This window comes from Rhinoderma darwinii, chromosome 3, assembly GCF_050947455.1.
Source record: "Rhinoderma darwinii isolate aRhiDar2 chromosome 3, aRhiDar2.hap1, whole genome shotgun sequence".
Lineage (NCBI taxonomy): Eukaryota > Metazoa > Chordata > Amphibia > Anura > Rhinodermatidae > Rhinoderma > Rhinoderma darwinii.
Window position 1 is genome coordinate 348,274,320 of NC_134689.1, and position 20,025 is coordinate 348,294,344.

Sequence of the window (20,025 nt, forward strand, 5' to 3'; positions counted from 1 at the left end):
ATCCACTCGAGTGGCAAGTTGAATCAGGTTGTCCAAGGTTGATGGTAGATTCCGAGCAGCAAGTTCGTCCTTGATCTCGGGTGATAGGACATGCCAGAAGAAAGCTAATAACGCCTCGTTGTTCCAGGACAGTTCTCCTGCCAGGCTCCGGAATGGGATGGTGTACTCGCCCACTGAGGCGTCCTCCTGGCGAAGGTTCAGCATAGCATTGGCTGACGACGAGACTCATCCAGGCTCCCGAACCCCTGGAAGTCTTGGGTCTCAGGTCCTTGTCGTTCCCAGATTGGGTTCGCCCACTCCAGGGCCTTGCCAGCAAGTAAGGAGATAATAAAGGCAATCCTGGCTCCGTCTAAAGGAAATGCTCTGGCGTGCAGGGTGAAGTGGATATGACACCGGTTAAGGAATCCCCTGAACGCGCTTGCGTCTCCATGGAAACGAGGTGGCAGTGAGAACCGAGGCTCAGAGCCAGAACTGCCAGGAGGTGTAGCAGGAGGGTCAATCGGAGGAGCTTGAACAGGAGCAGAGAAGGAAGCAGCTAGCGCCCAAAGCTGCTGTGCCATGGAATCTACTGCGACAAGAAGTTGATCCTGTCATGCTCGCAGATCCTGCAGGTCTGCCTGCATGGCTTGGAAGGAAGACAGACCTTTGAAATGACCAGCGGGGTCCATGGCCTGAGTCTACTGCCGCGTAGCGGAAAGGCAGCTGGCCAAAGAGGTACAATACTATGTCTATACTCCAGAAAGGGTACCTGTGGCAATTTAGACAGTAGCGGTGAATCAGGCTTAAGATGAGGCTCCGGCAGCAGGCAGACAACCGGTGGGTGTAACAGTAGATGCAGTGGCAGACACAACTCGACTTCAACTCTAGACGGCACAGAGGCATGGTAGCACAGGATACAGGGTACAGGCAGCAGGAACAGGTAACACTGGGAACTGGAAAACACTAGGAGACCATTTACAAGACAAACTAAGGTAACACAACAACGCTCAGGCAATGTTCAAGAGGGCAGAGACCTTTTTATAGTCCAGCAGAATTCTGGGCTGATTGCAGATTCACTGCAACGGGACGCGTACTGGCCCTTTAAGGCCATGCGCGCGCCCTGCGGGAGACAGTCACTGACCCAGGAAGTGAGTTACGACGTCTCTCAGGAGGGAGTTGCCGCCGAGAACTGACACGTCCATGGCCGCGGCCGTCAGAGGGCAAGTCAGAACGACGGTCCGTGGCCAGAGACGTTACAACCAGAACCACGCTCAGTACATATATACAGCACCAGAACCAAGATCAGTACATAAATACATCATAATAACCAATTTCAAATCATATATACATGTACTGAGATTGGCTGTATTTATATGCGGAGCTTGGTTCTGGTGCTGTATTTATGTACGGAGCTTGGTTCTGGTGCTGTATTTATGTACGGAGCTTTGTTCTGGTGCTGTATTTATGTACGGAGCTTTGTTCTGGTGCTGTATTTATGTACGGAGCTTGGTTCTGGTGCTGTATTTATGTACGGAGCTTGGTTCTGATGCTGTATTTATGTACTGAACTTGGTTCTGGTGCTGTATCTATGTAATGAGCTTCGTTCTGGTGCTGTATTTATGTAATGAGCTTTTTTCTGGTGCTGTATATATGTAATGAGCTTGGTTCTGGTTCTTGGTGCTGTATAGATGTACTGAGCTTTGTCCTGGCACCGTATCTGTGCATTAGCCTGAAGATTTGTTGCGGCTTACTGTGCACGCCGCACTGTCCTCCACCCTTCTTAAAAAACAGTCTAAATAAATGGGCTGAGCATGCTTAGGCTATTGAATGTGCACATATAGGTCTATATGTAATGGGCGAGTGTAATATAATGTGTGGGTAGGTATGTATGTATGTATGTATGTATGCTTGCTTATGTAATTATATACACTACCGTTCAAAAGTTTAGGGTCACTTAGAAATTTCCTTATTTTTGAAAGAAAAGCACAGTTTTTTTCAATGAAGATAACATTAAATTAATCAGGAATACACTCTATACATTGTTAATGTGCTAAATGACTATTCTAGCTGCAAACGTCTGGTTTTTAATGCAATATCTACATAGGTATATAGAGGCCCATTTCCAGCAACCATCACTCCAGTGTTCTAATGGTACATTGTGTTTGCTAACTGTGTTAGAAGGCTAATGGATGATTAGAAAACACTTGAAAACCCTTGTGCAATTATGTTAGCACCGCTGTAAACAGTTTTGCTGTTTAGAGGAGCTATAAAACTGACCTTCCTTTGAGCTAGTTGAGAATCTGGAGCATTACATTTGTGAGTTCGATTAAACGTTCCAAATGGCTAGAAAAAGAGAGCTTTCATGTGAAACTCGACAGTCTATTCTTGTTCTTAAAAATGAAGGCTATTCCATGCGAGAAATTGCCAAGAAACTGAAGATTTCCTAATACGGTGTGTACTACTCCCTTCAGAGGACAGCACAAACAGGCTCTAACCAGAGTAGAAAGAGAAGTGGGAGGCCCAGCTGCACAACTGAGCAACAAGACAAGTACATTAGAGTCTCTAGTTTGAGAAATAGACGCCTCACAGGTCCTCAACTGGCAGCTTCATTAAATTGTACCCGCAAAATGCCAGTGTCAACGTCTACAGTGAAGACGCGACTCTGGGATGCTGGTCTTCAGGGCAGAGTGGCAAAGAAAAAGCTATATCTGAGACTGGCTAATAAAAGGAAACGTTTAATATGGGCAAAAGCACACAGACATTGGACAGAGGAAGATTGGAAAAAAGTGTTATGGACAGACGAATCGAAGTTAGAGGTATTTGGATCACACAGAAGAACATTTGTGAGACGCAGAACAACTGAAAAGATGCTGGAAGAGTGCCTGACGCCATCCGTCAAGCATGGTGGAGGTAATGTGATGGTCTGGGGTTGCTTTGGTGCTGGTAAAGTGGGAGATTTGTACAAGGTAAAAGGGATTTTGAATAAGGAAGGCTATCACTCCATTTTGCAACGCCATGTCATACCCTGTGGACAGCGCTTGATTGGAGCCAATTTCATCCTACAACAGGACAATGACCCAAAGCACACCTCCAAATTATGCAAGAACTATTTAGGGAAGAAGCAGGCAGCTGGTATTCTATCTGTAATGGAGTGACCAGCGCTGTCACCAGATCTCAACCCCATAGAGCTGTTGTGGGAGCAGCTTGACCGTATGGTACGCAAGAAGTGCCCATCAAGCCAATCCAACTTGTGGGAGGGGCTTCTGGAAGCATGGGGTGAAATTTCTCCCGATAACCTCAGCAAATTAAGGCTGGACTTACACGAGCGTGTGCGTTTTGCTCACGCAAAAAACGCGGCGTTTTGCACACGCAAAAAACGCTGCGTTTTGCGTGCGCAAAAGGCACATAACAGCTCCGTGTGTCATCATCGTATGATGCGCGGCTGCGTGATTTTCGCGCAGCTGCCATCATTATGACACTCCGTTTGGATATTTGTAAACAGAAAAGCACGTGGTGCTTTTCTGTTTACATTCAGAGCTTGAGAGCTGTTGCGCGAATCACGCAGTTCGCACGGAAGTGCTTCCGTGCGGCATGCGTGGTTTTCACGCACCCATTGACTTCAATGGGTGCGTGATGCGCGAACAGCGCACAAAGATAGGACATGTCGTGAGTTTTTTTCAGCGCACTCACAGACTGTCTGCATGCCCCCATAGACTAATATAGGTGCGTACGACACGCGTGAAAAGCACGCGCGTCGCACGCACCTATATATCACGCTCGTGTAAACGAGGCCTAACAGCTAGAATGCCAAAGGTCTGCAATGCTGTAATTGCTGCAAATGGAGCATTCTTTGACGAAAGCAAAGTTTGAAGGAGAAAATTATTATTTCAAATAAAAATCATTATTTCTAACCTTGTCAATGTCTTGACTATATTTTCTAGTCATTTTGCAACTCATTTGATAAATATAAGTGTGAATTTTCATGGAAAACACAAAATTGTCTGGGTGACCCCAAACTTTTGAACGGTAGTGTACATAGTGTGGAAATCTAGTTTAAATAAAGAAACTCCCTTTCCAGAATATTTGAGTCCACTTTAATATAGGGTATATTTGGAATATTGTAATTGTTTTATTTGATTATTAGAATCATTCTTCATGGAGCGATACACAGTGAAACATCTCGACACCCCCCACGGATATCTTGGTTGGCAAAACAGAGAACCAGTTAAAAATTTGAATCCCACCCATGCCCACAATCATTGCAAGTGCAAGTGGCCGGTGTTGACACATGTCACTAGTACTTCCGGTACAGTGACAAAGAGTGCCAGGGAGAAATATAGACCAGGCTTTGTGGGTGAGCTTTGGAAAGGGCCAGGGGAGGATTTTCCAGGGTACTCAAGGTCTATATGCCAGTGTTTCCATTCAATATTTCAGTGATAATTTTCTCAAATAAATTATTGTCATGATAGACGCTTGCATGAATGATTTATTCTTATCCAAATATGCCAAGTGGGTGACTGAAGGAATACTGCAACAAAAGAGGATGCAACAAGGTGGTTGAGATTTTGACCTACAGTATGAACAATACAATGGATTAAATCGTGGACATGAATATAACATACAAATGGAGTCTGCAATAATGCTACAACACAGAAGAGATGGAGCCCGATTGCAAAAATCTATTTGGGCCCCCTTACGATGCCAGGTTTTGCCACCCAGTACAGAAAGGCCTGATGTTTTGTTTCTCCCTCATTGCCTTCCTCATGACCCTTGGGCCAATCACCCAACCCATTCGTTGCTAACAACGCAGTTCCTCTGTAGAGGTCATCCACAGGTTCTTGCCACCTAGAAGCAAAAGAAATGGGACCAACCAGGGCTGGGCCCCACAGCAGCCACGTGGTATGTACTCCCCTGTGCAACAAAATTAAAGAACTATTGTTCCTGAATTTAATTTACGTAATTCTGGAAAAAAAGAGCAATTCCTAAGGTGAGATGAGAACTGCTCCTAAGGCAGAACCCGCTCTGACTGAAAATGAGCAGCCTTTTCGCAAGTAATTTGGGAAGAAAGGACGGGGAGACTTCACATTTCAATTTAAAAAAAGGGCTAAAAGCACCCCATGTTATATATAATATATGAATTCACAAACAAAACACAGTTGACGTAAATTTCAGATTACCTGAGGGGCCAGCACAGCCACTACTAAACCAAAAGTAATCCCGAAATTGTCATTTAACCACAAGCCCACGGCATGGATACACCCTCTGACATGGATGATCCTCACAACGTCAAGTCTCTATACAGGGGAGAAAATAAAACAGAATTCAATAAAATGGACATAAAGCTGTCAGATTATCAATGTACTCATTCATCATTTCCTGCTTCTCAAAATTGTGTGACGCCTGTTGGAATATTGTATTGTATTGTAACACGTAGCAAATACGTATCAACCTTTCCTCCGCATCCCGCTCAACCTATTAAATTAAAGGGGTTATCTGGGATTTTAAAATGTACGACCTGATCAGCAGGGCTGGATCAGGTGTATTACATGACTGCGTGTCAGCAGCACGTTTGATAACGTGAGGTTAAAACTCCTTAAATACTGGTAAGATTACTTTTCGTCCTCTTTACGTTATGCATTTTGGGATATCCTCCTAGACATATTATCTATCTTTATATCGAAGTCTGTTATATAGATCAGAACATGTGGACAAATCGGTTTCAATGTGATAGAACGAAGTGTATTTTTTGTAATTCTCTGGCCATTTGATTGGAAATAGTAGAGATGTATGTAACAACTAATTCATTAATATACATCATATGTGATTTTTATCTTTATCACCACGGGCACCAAAGTAGCCATGTCTCTATGGTAGGTACGCCACTGTACTCACACATTTGTAAGATCAATAACTTTTGCTCTTTTGTTGACTTCTGTTAATCTAAATTGATGGAAAGCAGTAACTAATGCATTTTTCTCCTGACATTATTAAATACAGCTATGTGCCCCATGCTGTAAGCATACAGATCAGTACGTACAGTATCCATATCCATCTGAGTCAATTACCGGATGTCAGTTATAGAAATAATGGCTGCCATTTTCAGGACTAACCAAAGCATTACCTGAAAATTAATAATTGATTTTCCTTTAATAATGGATTGTGCCTTGCAGATATAATATACAAGCAGAAACGACTCCAGCAAGGTCCAGTAAGAAAATCTGTGTCAAGCTTGAAAAAAAGTTCCATGGTGTAACTGAAAAGTCGCATTGCTTTAAACATGCGCAAATAAAACCACAGATATTCCTAGTGGACCTTGCTGGTGTACTGCAATCCTTTCTCTTGTATGGCATTTTGAGCTGTGGATTGTGCTCTAGTTGCTTTGCACCCACCACTTTATTTTACAGGTGCTGCTTCACTTGAATATGTCTGATGTATATATATATACACACACACACACACACACACACACACACACACACACACACACACACGTCACATTATTATAACCACCAGCTAATATCCAGAGTAACCGTCATGTGCAGCACGGACAGCAGCTAGACTGGCTGGGAGTGACTCAAGGTGCTGGTAGGTTGTCTCCGGTATCTGGAGCCATGCTGACTGCAGTGCATCCCACATTTGCTGGTGGGTGCGTGGGGGAGAATCCATAGAGCAAACAAGACTATCGAGATGGTCCCACAGATGCTCAATTGGGTTCAAGTCTGTCGAATTAGGGGGCCAGGGAAATACTTGGAAGTCTTGGTTGTGCTCTTCCAACCACTGTTGGACATTTCTAGTCGTGTGACATGTCGCATTGTCTTGCTGGAAGATTTCATCTGCCCCAGGGAAGACAAACCGCATGTATGGGTGGACGTGATCTGCAACGAGGGCTTCATATTCAAATCGGTTCAGAGTGCCTTCCACATGCATGAGTGGGCTCAGAGAATGCCATGGAAAAATTCCCCAGACCATAACGCTGCCGCCACCAGCTTGAGTTCATCCAGCAATGGTTGCAGGGTGTTTGTTCTCTGATGTTTCTCGCCTGACACGCCAACGTCCATCCGTTCGATAAAGCAGAAAACGTGACTCATCTGAGAAGGCAACCCTTTGCCGATCATCATTGATCCAATTCCGTTACTGCCGTGCAAATTAAAGCCTTTTTTTCCGATGCAACTTTGTTAGCATAGTGTAAAGGATCTGCCAGGCACAGCTTCGGGGTTAACGCCCATAGATAATCAGTCTGCACCTGCTTCTATGTCTGTGAGACGGATTCCATCTTCCACCACTCAGGGTGGCAGGCTTAGGAGTGGGAAAACCTATCACAGCCTGGCCAGACGGCGCTAGCGCCCGCCCTCTGTCTATTTATACCTGCCTTTCCTGTTTCTCCTTTGCTTGTGATTCTTCTTGTTTGGTTTCCTGGCCCTGCTGCAGCTTCTTGTACTATTGTCCTTGCTTCATATTGACCCCGGCTTGCTGACTACTCTCCTGCTCTGCGTTCGGTACCTCGTACACTCCTGGTTTGACTCAGCTTGTTCACTACTCTCCTGCTCTGCGTTTGGCACCTCGTACTCTCCTGGTTTGACTCGGCTTGTTTACTTCTCTTGTTGCTCACGGTGTTGCCGTGGGCAACTGCCCCTTTCTCCCCCTAGCTCTGTGTACCCTTGTCTGTCTGTCGTGCACTTATTGAGCGTAGGGACCGTCGCCCAGTTGTACCCCGTCGCCTAGGGCGGGTCGTTGCAAGTAGGCAGGGACTGAGTGGCGGGTAGATTAGGGCTCACTTGTCTGTCTCCCCACCCCCGCCATTACACATAGGAGCAGTGACCATCTGTCTGCTTCGGAGCCCCATACGCAGTAGGGTTCGCTGAACTGTTGTTTTAGACACACGTCTGGTAGCCCCCTGGTTGATTTTCTTAGTGAGCTGCTTCACTGTAGCCTGTCGTTCGGCCCTGGCGCACCTTCGTAGCCAATGTTCACCTCTCACATGAATGGCACATGGTGCTCCACAGTTTCCACGTCGGTTATTCCCAATGGTGCCATTTGTCCAATCACGATACACTTTCACCACAGCAGCACGCAAACAGTTCACAAACTGCGCTGATTGAAAAATACTGTCACCCTTGCCCTGAAAGCCAATAATCATCCCTTTTTGCAACTCTGATAAATCGCCCCTTTTACCCATGGCAACAACGATTGATGTGTGTTCAGACAGCCTAACGCACACCTTATATACCCACCAAGCCAGCCCATTACACATCACTTCCTTCATGGGGTACGCACCGCTGGCGTCGAAAGTAGGAGGTGGTCATAATAATGTGACTCGACTGTGTAATATATTTTTCAGTAGGCCAACATTTCGGTATTAAAAATAATTTTTGAAATTGGGCTTATATAATATTCTAATTTTCTGAGATACTGAATTTTGGGTTTTCATTAACTGTTAGCCATAATCTTCAACATTAACCCCTTCCTGACATTTGACGTCTCCATACGCCAAAGTCGGGTAGGGGGGAAGTATGAAACGGGCTCACGGAGTTAACTCGCTCCATAAGATGCCGGTGTCGGTTGTTTGTTACAGCAAACACTTCAAAGTAACGAGCGACATCGCGCTCGATCCCGCTCGTTAAACGCTGCGGTCAATAGCGACCGCAGCATTTAAATCGTTAGAAAGAGGGGGGCGACCCGCTCTAACAGCTCATAGCGCCCCCCGCAATGCAATCGTGGGGGGGGGGGCATGGTTGCTACAGCTGCCTGGGGGCCTAATGAAGGCCCCCAAGTCCACCATCTTTGTGCTCCTATTAAGCCTTGCCTCCGGCAGGGCTTGATAGAAGCCTGTCAGAATCAAGATATACTGCAATACATTAGTATTGCAGTATATCGTGCAAGCGATCTAACGATCACAGGTTGAAGTCCCCTAGGGGGACTAATTAAAAAAGTAAAAATGAGTTAAAAAAAAAAATTTATGTTCATTTTTTTTTAAAAAGTTAAAAAAAAAAAAAACCTTTTCCCATGTTCCCCCCTAGAGCATAGTAAAAAAAAAAAAATCAATATAATTTGTATAGCTGCGTCCGTAAAAGTCTGAACTATTACAATATATAATTATTTAACCCGCACGGTGAACACTGTAAAAAAATAATAATTGTAAATGCCAGAATCTCTATTTTTTGGTCACCTAATCTCCCACAAAAAATGAAATAAAAAGTGATCAAAACGTCACATGTACACCAAAATGGTATTATTAAAAACTACAGCTTATCCCGCAAAAAATAAGTCCTCATACCACTTAACCCCTTCCCGCTCCTTGACGTACTATTACGTCATGGCAGCTGTATCGTTAGCGCTCCATGCCGTAATAGTACGTCTCGGGAGTAACGGCCGTTTCGGCCGTCCTCCCGACACATACAGGAGCTGTGACGCTGCTGTCTTGTTCAGCAGCTGTCACAGCTCCTACAGCGGGGACCGATCGCTGTGTCCCCGCTGATTAACCCCTTAAAAGCCGCGTTCTATAGAGATCGCGGCTTTTTAGGGGTTAAGCTGCCATCGCCGGCCTGCTACGCGATAGCGGCCGGCGATGGTGACTATGGCAACCGGACACCAAACAATGGCGTCCGGCTATGCCATAGACGGAAGCCTAGTGGGTCCTGACAACGTCAGGACCCACTATGCTTGCTGTCAGTGAGTAGCTGACAGTTCTAATACACTGCACTACGCATGTAGTGCAGTGTATTAGAATAGCGATCAGGGCCTCCTGCCCTCATGTCCCCTAGTGGGACAAAGTAATAAAGTAAAAAAAAAGTTAAAAAAAGATGTGTAAAAATAAGAAAATAAAAGTTTTAAAAGTAATAAAAGTAAAAGTCCCACTTTTTCCCTTATCAGGCCTTTATTATTAATAAAAATATATAAACAAACAAATAAACTATACATAATTGGTATCGCCGCGTCCGTAACGGCCTGAACTACAAAATTATTTTGTTATTTATCCCGCACGGTGAACGCCGTAAAAAAAAATATTAATAAACCGTACCACAATCACAATTGTTTGGTCACTTCACCTCCCAAAAAATGGAATAAAAAGAGATCAAAAAGTCGCATGTACCTAAAAATGGTACTGATGGAAAATACAGTTCGTTACGCAAAAAATAAGTCCTCGCACGGCTTTATTGATTGAAAAATAAAAACGTTATGGCTCTTAGAATAAGGTAACACAAAAAGTGAATGATTGTTTACAAAACGTACTTTATTGTGCAAACGCCATAAGACATAAAAAAAAACTATAAACATCTGGTATCGCCGTGATCGTATCGCCCCGCAGAATAAAGTTAATATATCATTTATAGCGCACGGTGAACGCTGTAAAAAAAAAAGTATACAAAAACAATAGTACAATTGCTGTTTATTAGTCACCACGCCACCTAAAAATGGAATAAAAACTGATCAAAAAGCCGCATGCACCCCATGAAAACTACAATGGATTCCTCAAGGGGTCTAGTTTCCAAATTGGGGTCACTTTTGGGGGGTTTCCAATGTTTTGGCACCACAAGACCTCTTCAAACCGGACATGGTGCCTAATAAAAAAGAGGGCTCAAAATCCGCTAGGTGCTCCTTTGCTTCGGAGGCCGGTGCTTCAGTCCATTACCGCCCGAGGGCCACATGTGGGATATTTCTCTAAACTGCAGAATCTGGGCAATAAGTATTGAGTTGCGTTTCTCTGATAAATCCTTTTGTGTTATAAAAAAAATGGTATAAAAAGAGTAAATGTCACCTCTACTTTGCTCTAAATTTCTGTGAAACACCTAAAGGGTTCATAAACTTTCTAAATGCTGTTGTGAATACTTTGAGGGGTCTAGTTTCTAAAATGGGGTGTTTGATAGGGGTTTCTAATATATGGGCCCCTCAAAGCAACTTCAGAAATGAACTGGAACCTAAAAAAATAAATAAATGAGGCAATACTTCGCTTCTTACATTATACTGATAATGAGCCGTGCCCACTCCGAGATGACCCCAGTTTTGACCGTTTGTATAAACGGAGACCCCTATTAGACCGTTCCAGTGCCCGGTTTTCCCAAGCATACACCCCCGAGAAGTGTTTTTCTATTGATGAGTCCCTGGTACATTTTAAAGGGAGGGTTCAATTCCGCCAGTACCTGCCAGGTAAGAGGGCAAGGTATGGCGTGAAGATGTATAAGCTGCGAGAGTGCATCAGGGTATACCTACAGGTTTAGGATATATGAAGGAAAGGCCACCCCCAAACCAGACTGCATCCTGGACTACAATAGGTACATGGGAGGGATGGACTTGTCAAATCAAGTCCTGAAGCCCTACAGCGCCATGCGGTGAGGTATAAGAAGCTGGCCGGGCACATCATACAGATGGCTTTGTACAATGCGTATGTGCTACGTCGATGTGCAGGCCAGAGGGGAACTTTCCTGGAATTTCAAGATCTAATCTTTAGGGACCAGGAAGGGGGGGCGCATCGTACCAGGGCAACACTTTCCAGGAGAAGGTCCCCAAACCGGTGGAAAGGGAAAGAGTCAAAAGAGGTGCAGAGTCTGCTATAAGAGGGGGATAAGGAAGAACACAATATACCAATGTGACACGTGTCCCGAAAAACCAGGGCTCTGTATAAAAGATTGTTTTAAAATGTATCATACATCCCTTGATTTTCAATTTACCCTGATGCACTCCGCACAGCTTACCCCCCTCATCTTTCCCTTCTGAGCCCTGCCGTATGCCCAGGCAGCTGATAACAGCCACATGTAGGGTATTGTCGTACCCAGGAGAACCCACATTACAATTTAAGGGGTGTATATCTCCGGTGGCGCATGCTGGGCACACTATATTGGACACTGAAATGGCATATACATATATAAAATTGCAAATCTCACACTGCACCATCTGCTGCGCATTATCTTTTACACAGTACCTGTGGGGTCAAAATGCTCACTACACCTCTAGATGAATGTCTTAAGGGGTGTAGTTTTTAAAATGGGGTCACTTCTCGGGGGTTTCAACTGTACTGGTACCTCAGGGGCTTCTGCACACATGACTTAGCACCAGAAAAGCTCCAGTAGGCCAAATGGTGGTCCTTTCCTTCTGAGCCCTCCCATGGGCCCAAAGGGCAGTTTATCACCACAAATGGGGTATTGCCGCACTAAGGACAAATTGGGCAACAAAATGGGGTATGTTGTTCCTTGTGAAAATAAGAAATTTTGATCAAAAATGACATCTTATTGGAAAAAATATCATTTTTTTCATTTCACAGCCCAATTCAAATAGGTGCTGTGAAAAAACTGTGTGGTCAAAATGATAACAAAAACCATAAATGAATTCCTTGAGGGGTGTAGTTTCCAAAATGGGGTCACTTCTGGTGGGTTTCCATTGCTTTGATACCTCTGGGGCTCTGCAAATGCAACATGGCACCCGAAAACCAATCCAGCAAAATCTGGACTCCAACAAACACATAGCGCTCCTTTCCTTCTGAGCCCTCCCATGGGCCCAAACGGCAGTTTATCACCACAAATGGGGTATTGCCGCACTAAGGACAAATTGGGCAACAAAATGGGGTATGTTGTTCCCTGTGAAAATAAGAAATTTTGATCAAAAATGACATCTTATTGGAAAAAATATAATTTTTTTCATTTCACAGCCCAATTCAAATAGGTGCTGTGAAAAACCTGTGCGGTCAAAATGATAACAAAAACCATAAATGAATTCCTTGAGGGGTGTAGTTTCCAAAATGGGGTCACTTCTGGTGGGTTTCCATTGCTTTGATACCTCTGGGGCTCTGCAAATGCGACATGGCACCCGAAAACCAATCCAGCAAAATCTGGACTCCAACAAACACATAGCGCTCCTTTCCTTCTGAGCCCTCCCATGGGCCCAAACGGCAGTTTATCACCACAAATGGGGTATTGCCGCACTAAGGACAAATTGGGCAACAAAATGGGGTATGTTGTTCCCTGTGAAAATAAGAAAATTTGATCAAAAATGACATTTTATTGGAAAAAATATCATTTTTTTCATTTCACAGCCCAATTCAAATAGGTGCTGTGAAAAAACTGTGCGGTCAAAATGATAACAAAAACCATAAATGAATTCCTTGAGGGGTGTAATTTCCAAAATGGGGTCACTTCTGGTGGGTTTCCATTGTTTTGATACCTCAACACCTCTTCAAACCTGGCATGCTGCCTAAAATATATTCTAATAAAAAAGAGGCCTCAAAATGCACTAGGTGCTTCTTTGCTTCTAGGGCTTGTGTTTTAGTCCACGAGCGCAGTAGGGCCACATGTGGGACATTTCTAAAAACTGCAGAATCTGGACAATACATATTTAGTAGTGTTTCTCTGGTAAAACCTTCTCTGTTACTAAAAAAAAATTGAATAAAATTGAAATTCAGCAGAAAAAATGAAATTTGCAAATTTAATTTCCACTTTGCTTTAATTCCTGTGAAATGCCTGAAGGGTTAAAAAACTTTCTATATGCTGTTTTGAATACTTTGAGGGGTCTAGTTTTTAAAATGGGGTGTTTTATGGGGGTTTCTAACACATAGTCCCCTCAAATCCACTTCAGAACTGAACTGGCACCTTCAAAAAAAGGCTTTTGAAATTTTCTTAAGAATATGAGAAATTGCTGTTTATGTTCTAAGCCTTGTAACGTCCAAGAAAAATAAAAGAATGTTCAAAAAACGATGCCAATCAAAAGTAGACATATGGGAAATGTGAACTAGTAACTATTTTGGGTGGTATAACCGTCTGTTTTTCAAGCAGATGCATTTAAATTCTGAAAAATGCTATTTTTTGTAAATTTTCTCTAAATTTTGCAATTTTTCACAAATAAAGACTGAATATATCGACCAAATTTTACCACGAACATGAAGCCCAAAGTGTCACGAGAAAACAATCTCAGAATCGCTTGGATAGGTTTAAGCATTCCGACGTTATTACCACATAAAGTGAAATATGTCAGATTTGAAAAATGGGCTCTGAGCCTTAAGGCCCAAACTAGGCTGCGTCCTTAAGGGGTTAAAGAGGCTCTGTCACCAGATTCTCAAATCCCTATCGCCTATTGCATGTGATCGACGCTGCAATGTAGATAACAGTAACGTGTTTTTTTTTTTTTTTTTAAATGTTCATTTTTGGCCAAGTTATGAGCAGTTGGACATACGAAAAAAAAACACGCCCAGTTGTCCATTTCAAAGCTCATTTGCATATATATATATATATAAAATAGCTCATAACTTGGCCAAAAATGAACGTTTTAAAAAAAACAAAAAAACTTTACTGTTATCTACATTGCAGCGCCGATCACATGCAATAGGGATTTGAGAATCTGGTGACAGAGCCTCTTTAATCGACGGAAAAATAAAAAAAATTTATGGCTCTCGGAATTTGGCGACACAAAATAAATTTTTTACACTTCGGTTTTGGAAACCATTTGCACCGGATCCGTCACCATTGAAATCAATGGTGATGCAAAGAGAAACCTATGGTTTCCGTTTCTTTTAGTTTGGATTCCGTTCATTGGTTCTCCTGACACAAAGCTGTGACGGAACCCATGAACGGAGTCCTGATGCAGATGTGAACGAAGCCTTAGTCATCTGTCATAGCCTATTTTTAACGTATACGGTGTGAGATCTACCCGGCATTTAGGTCAAATGTAGGCCAAAAAAAACTATGGTGCCGAAGAAGGATGTCATGACTAGATAGCATTACTAGATGTTGTTACCAGGGTCAAAACTGCTAACGCTAGGGAAATATTCACATCTTTAACTTTTTCCTTTTTAAATATTCAGTGTGCCTCAACACCTTTTGTCAAATTTGAAGTTTGGGACTTCTGATGTAGCTGAATATCTGATCCCATTGAAAGACACAAGTATGCAGAAATTCATAAAACTAAAGAATTAACAATCTGGGTTGTGATTAACAAAAACGAAGGGGGAATTTATTAATAGTTCTTCAGTTTTCTGGCATAGAAGAGTCGCAAAAAGGTCCAAAAGTCGCAATTTGGGTTGCAAATTGTAACTTTTAGGCTTTTAATGTTGCCTAAGCATACTTTTGTAAAAGGGGGAGTGACTTCCCAAAAGCAGGGCCACCATAACTCAACAAATTTATTTAAATTTACACCAGAAAACTGGTCTAAAAGTTGTGTGGATATCTAGGCTAGCACCTAGCTGGCGTAGAATTCATTCTGTGGGGTGTAACAAGTAGAGTCCCACGCCTTCAGACTACCCCCATTGGACAATTAAATAAAAAAAAAGTTAGGGAGTTGTTTGTGATGCAGCACTGATGACAAGGAGTGCTGTGTCGCATATAAGGCCATGAGGAGCTGTGAGGGGAGTATGCTTCGTTTTTATTTTATGTCCAAGGGGAAGGGGGGCATGGATGGCGCAAGGCTGTGGGCATTGCGACACAATTTTGGCGCACAGTCAGCCGAAACATACAACACATTTAATAAGACGTTTGCCTCTTAATAAGGGTGTTGCATCTTACTCCAACTTTCTTTATATTAAGACCGGTGTATGAAACGCCAGTCTTAAAAAATGAATACATAAAATAATTAATAAATTAATATGTGAAGAGTGGAATGTATACATTTCACCACAATGAAGCCCTAATCTACATCTTAGTCTATCCTTATGCCATTTTTATTTATGGACTTTTGCTTATGATGTCCACCCTTATTTGTGTGAGCTTCCTCCGCCTGCCGCACAGTTATATGATGATATGTAAAGTAGGAGCATTTGCCTAATTTAACAAGGTGACCCTGGGAAATTTAGAAGTAAATTATCTAATCAGTGATTGTATTTTGATCATGATGTCATAAGCTAAAATAGTTATGTCGCATCTCCTTCAGTGATATTTACAGACTTACCTGGGATTGTTAATAGCATGGCAGCTTTACAATGATAATACTTTTATTTCAATATAACAGTATATATATAGTTCTTGTATATAGAATTGCTTGTTTCCATTGTCCTTCCGGTGTTGACCTCTAAAGACTTGTTTTCTCTATGTACTTTTATAGACCACAATATGAGCTAAAACATTTAATAAAAATAAATTATGCAAAAAATAACAAATATACTGAAACCGGACAACGCAGTGTCCAGTTAAACTGTTCTCTGCCAGGTCACCTTGGTCTCATTTCATGATGAAGTGTGCTCCACCTAGGTAGTTTTCAGATGGCCACGATACGGGTGAATTTCAGCATTCATATTACGACCTCCATACTGGGACCTCCTGCAGATCTACTGACCTGACTTAGATCACCATAGGATTCTATGGTGATGTAAGTCTGGTTGAGTAGAACTGCAGGTGGTCCCGGTATTGCAGCCTGTATTACGGCATTCTAAAAGTGATCTTACTATGGCTATGTGGACCAGGGATAGTTGATTGCTAGTCTAAAGTAATCTGTTCAGATTAGCGTTGGCTTTCCGTTGAGGGGTTCCGACGGAGGTTTTCATCGGGTAACCCCTCAATGGAAAGGCAAACGGAAACATTAGCTTCCGTTTGCATCACCATTGATCTCAATAGTGACGGAAACTTTGCACAGTTTCCATTTGTCATCGTTGAGAATGCGTTCTGTTGTTTTGATGTAATCAATAGCGCAGTCGACTGCGTTATTGACTCTGTCAAAACAACGGTACTCGTTCAGAACGGTGACAAACGGAAACCAGTAGCAAAGTTTCCGTCACTATTGAGATCAAGGGTGATGCAAATGGAAGCAAAGATTTCCGTTTGCCTTTCCGTTGAGGGGTTAACCCGACAGAAACCTCAGACAGACGCTGATGTGAACAGGGCCTAAGTGGTAATGGTCATGAAAATCGTAACAGTCAAATTTGCTTTTACGGTCTATTCTTCACCTGCAAAACGACAGCTGCAATTGGTTGGTATCGACAACACCAGTGTTCCTATTTGCACTTGTTTTGTTTTTGCAAATTAACTCAGCTATATATGAAATGCAAATGTTGAGAGACAGCTGATGTTCTCATTCCCACAAAAATGTCCTGTCTAGTTGCTAAAATCATTTCTAAAATTGCTAAACATTCTGCATTATCAGTGACAATTCCTTCATGTGACAGTATCTCTTACCTCTTTATCAAGGGTTTGGTAACCGCACAAAGTATTTTTCACTCCACCAGTATCCTGAAAACACAATGATAGCTCAACGTTAATGATGTTTCCGATTCTATAAAGACAAATCAATTCATTTCACAGCAGGGCATGCTGTGCCAGCTCTGCGCCTAGTCTCAGAGAACCAAGGATGAACAGATCTGATTAGAACAAGGAAAAGTATATAAAAATGTTTCTGCATGAACATCATAGATACAGTATTAATTGTGTTCCTGGGAGTTTCCGTGAGTGACAGTCTACTACTATGTAATTTTGAAAGCTCCTGGGGAATCTCTCCGTGTTTATTGCGTACAGGTGACTTTTTGTCGGAACATAGATAACTCCTTTAAGTTAACAGTTAAATGTTCCTTTACTTGACTGCATTTAATGTGATGAGAATGTTAAACAAACCCCTTCATTAAATTGCTGCAGTTCTAAAATACAAAAAAACACTCGCGATAAAGAGGACTAATGACTCTGGATATCGGTTGGATGTCTATTCTCTTACATGTAGCAATTTGTAGAGCATAATACTGTGTGTCGGGCCCTATGGGGGGTTATACTGTATGAAGAGACACTGTGGGGATATGATACTGTGTGTGGGGCCCTATGGGGGCATTATACTGTGTGTGGGGCCCTATGGGGGCATTATACTGTGTGTGTGTGGGGCCATATGGGGGCATTATACTGTGTGTGTGGGGCCCTATGGGGGCATTATACTGTGTGTGTGGGGCCCTATGGGGGCATTATACTGTGTGTGTGTGTGTGTGTGTGTGTGTGTGTGTGTGTGTGGAGCCCTATGGGGGCATTATACTGTGTGTGGGGCCCTATGGGGGTATTATACTGTGTGTGGGGCCCTATGGGGGCATTATACTGTGTGTGGGGCCCTATGGGGGGTTATACTGTATGAAGAGACACTGTGGGGATATGATTGTGTGTGTGGGCACTATGGGGGTATAATACTGTGTGTGTGGGGCCTTATGGGGGCATTATACTGTGTGTGTGGGGCCCTATGGGGGCATTATACTGTGTGTGTGGGGCCCTATGGGGGCATTATACTGTGTGTGTGGGGCCCTATGGGGGCATTATACTGTGTGTGTGGGGCCCTATGGGGGCATTATACTGTATGGAGAGACACTGTGGGGACATGAGTGTGTGTGTAGGCATTATGGGGGTATTATACTGTGTGGAGAGGAACTATGGGGATGTGAGTGTGTGGGGGCACTATGGGAATATTACACTGTGAGGGAAGGAACTATGGGGGCATTATACAGTTTGGGGAGCACTATGGGGACATCATACGGTGTGTGTGTGTGTTTGTGGTACGATAGGTGCATTACACTCGGTGTGGGACACTATGAAGCATTATATTGTTTAAGTGGCACTATGGTGACAGTGTGTGCGGGGGGCTCTATGTGGGCATTATAGCATTTGTGGGGCACTTTAGAGGAATTTTTATGTGCGTGGGGCACTATGGGGGCATTATACGGTGTGTGGGGCACTATGGGGGCATTATACTGCGTGTGGGGCCCTATGGGGGAATTATACTATGTGGGGGGGCACTATGGGGTCATTATACTGTGTGGAAAGCCACTTTGGGGGCATAATATTTTGTGGGGGGGCATTATGAAGGCAGGATACTGTGTGGGGGGCTCTACTGGGGCATGAGACTGTGTGGGGGAACGATACTAGGAGGAAGCACAAATGGAACTGGGTTTGTATGGACAAAGATTGGGCGGAGTTAGTGACTTAGGGTATGTTCACATGGCTTCTTTTCAGTCGTTTTTCAGGCCGTAAACGACATGAAAAGAAGGATGAAAAAAACAGAAGCTGAACGCCTCCAAACATCTGCCCATTGATTTCAATGGGAAAAACAGTGTTTCGTTTCGTTCCGACGGGGCAATTTTTTAAGCGGTCGTTTGAAAAAACACCTCGTAAAAAACACACTGTTAAAAGAAGCGCATGTCACTTCTTGAGCCGTTTTTGAGCCATTTTTCATTGTGTCAATAGAAAAACGCCTTTAAAAAACGGCCGCAAAAAACATTTGTGGTTTCAAAAAGGGCTGAAAATCAAAGACCGTTTTCCCTTGAAAATAGCTCAGTATTTTACAGCCGTTTTTCGTTTTGCATGTGAACATACCCTCAACGTTAAAAAATAAATAAATTGGGCGCCCCATAAATTACCCCACGTAATCATTGAAAGTTGGGAGGTACGCTGAATATAAAGAGAGGCATAGGAAGGGAACAAAATCCCACGTTCTGATGTCTCAATTCATTTTCTCCTATTTATTGTCAATTGAAAAATAATGAATACATATTAGATGATCTCCATAAATACATTCTATTTTTAAGAAACCGTAAATATCGGGCTGGGGTTAGTTTTCAGGAAAGCAGCATTAATGCTAAAAGCATATCAAGCCATTAATTATTGATTATCTAGTACAACGTTTATGACGGTCGATGAGAAAAATCACAAAAAGTTATCAGACAAAAAGGGATGAAATATCAACATTCACTCCTGCTTAGTAATAATCAATTTAGGAAGATTTTTTTACTGATTTACGCAAATATTTTTATTTAAAGAGGCTCTGTCACCAGATTTTGCAACCCCTGTCTGCAATTGCAGCAGATAGGCGCTGCAATGTAGATTACAGTAACGTTTTTATTTTTTAAAAACGAGCATTTTTGGCCAAGTTATGACCATTTTTGTAGTTATGCAAATGAGGCTTGCAAAAGTCCAAGTGGGTGTGTTTAAAAGTAAAAGTCCAAGTGGGCGTGTATTATGTGCGTACATCGGGGCGTTTTTAATACTTTTACTAGCTGGGCGTTCTGATGAGAAGTATCATCCACTTCTCTTCAGAACGCCCAGCTTCTGCCAGATCACGCTGTGACGTCACTCACAGGTCCTGCATCGTGTCAGACGAGCGAGGACACCGGCACCA

At 42.9% G+C, this 20,025-nt stretch overlaps 1 protein-coding gene across 1 annotated transcript in view; it reads right to left on the minus strand.

The window, feature by feature from the left end:
* The window catches only part of LOC142749903 (tetraspanin-15-like), a 252,093-nt gene that overhangs the window by 12,842 nt on the left and 219,226 nt on the right, over positions 1-20,025 (minus strand). The window contains exons 6-7 of the mRNA XM_075858487.1: positions 17,064-17,117; positions 5,157-5,273 (exon numbers count right to left, since the gene is read on the minus strand). Coding sequence (XP_075714602.1) covers positions 5,157-5,273; positions 17,064-17,117 — 171 coding nt within the window. The remainder of the gene's footprint in view (positions 1-5,156; positions 5,274-17,063; positions 17,118-20,025) is intronic.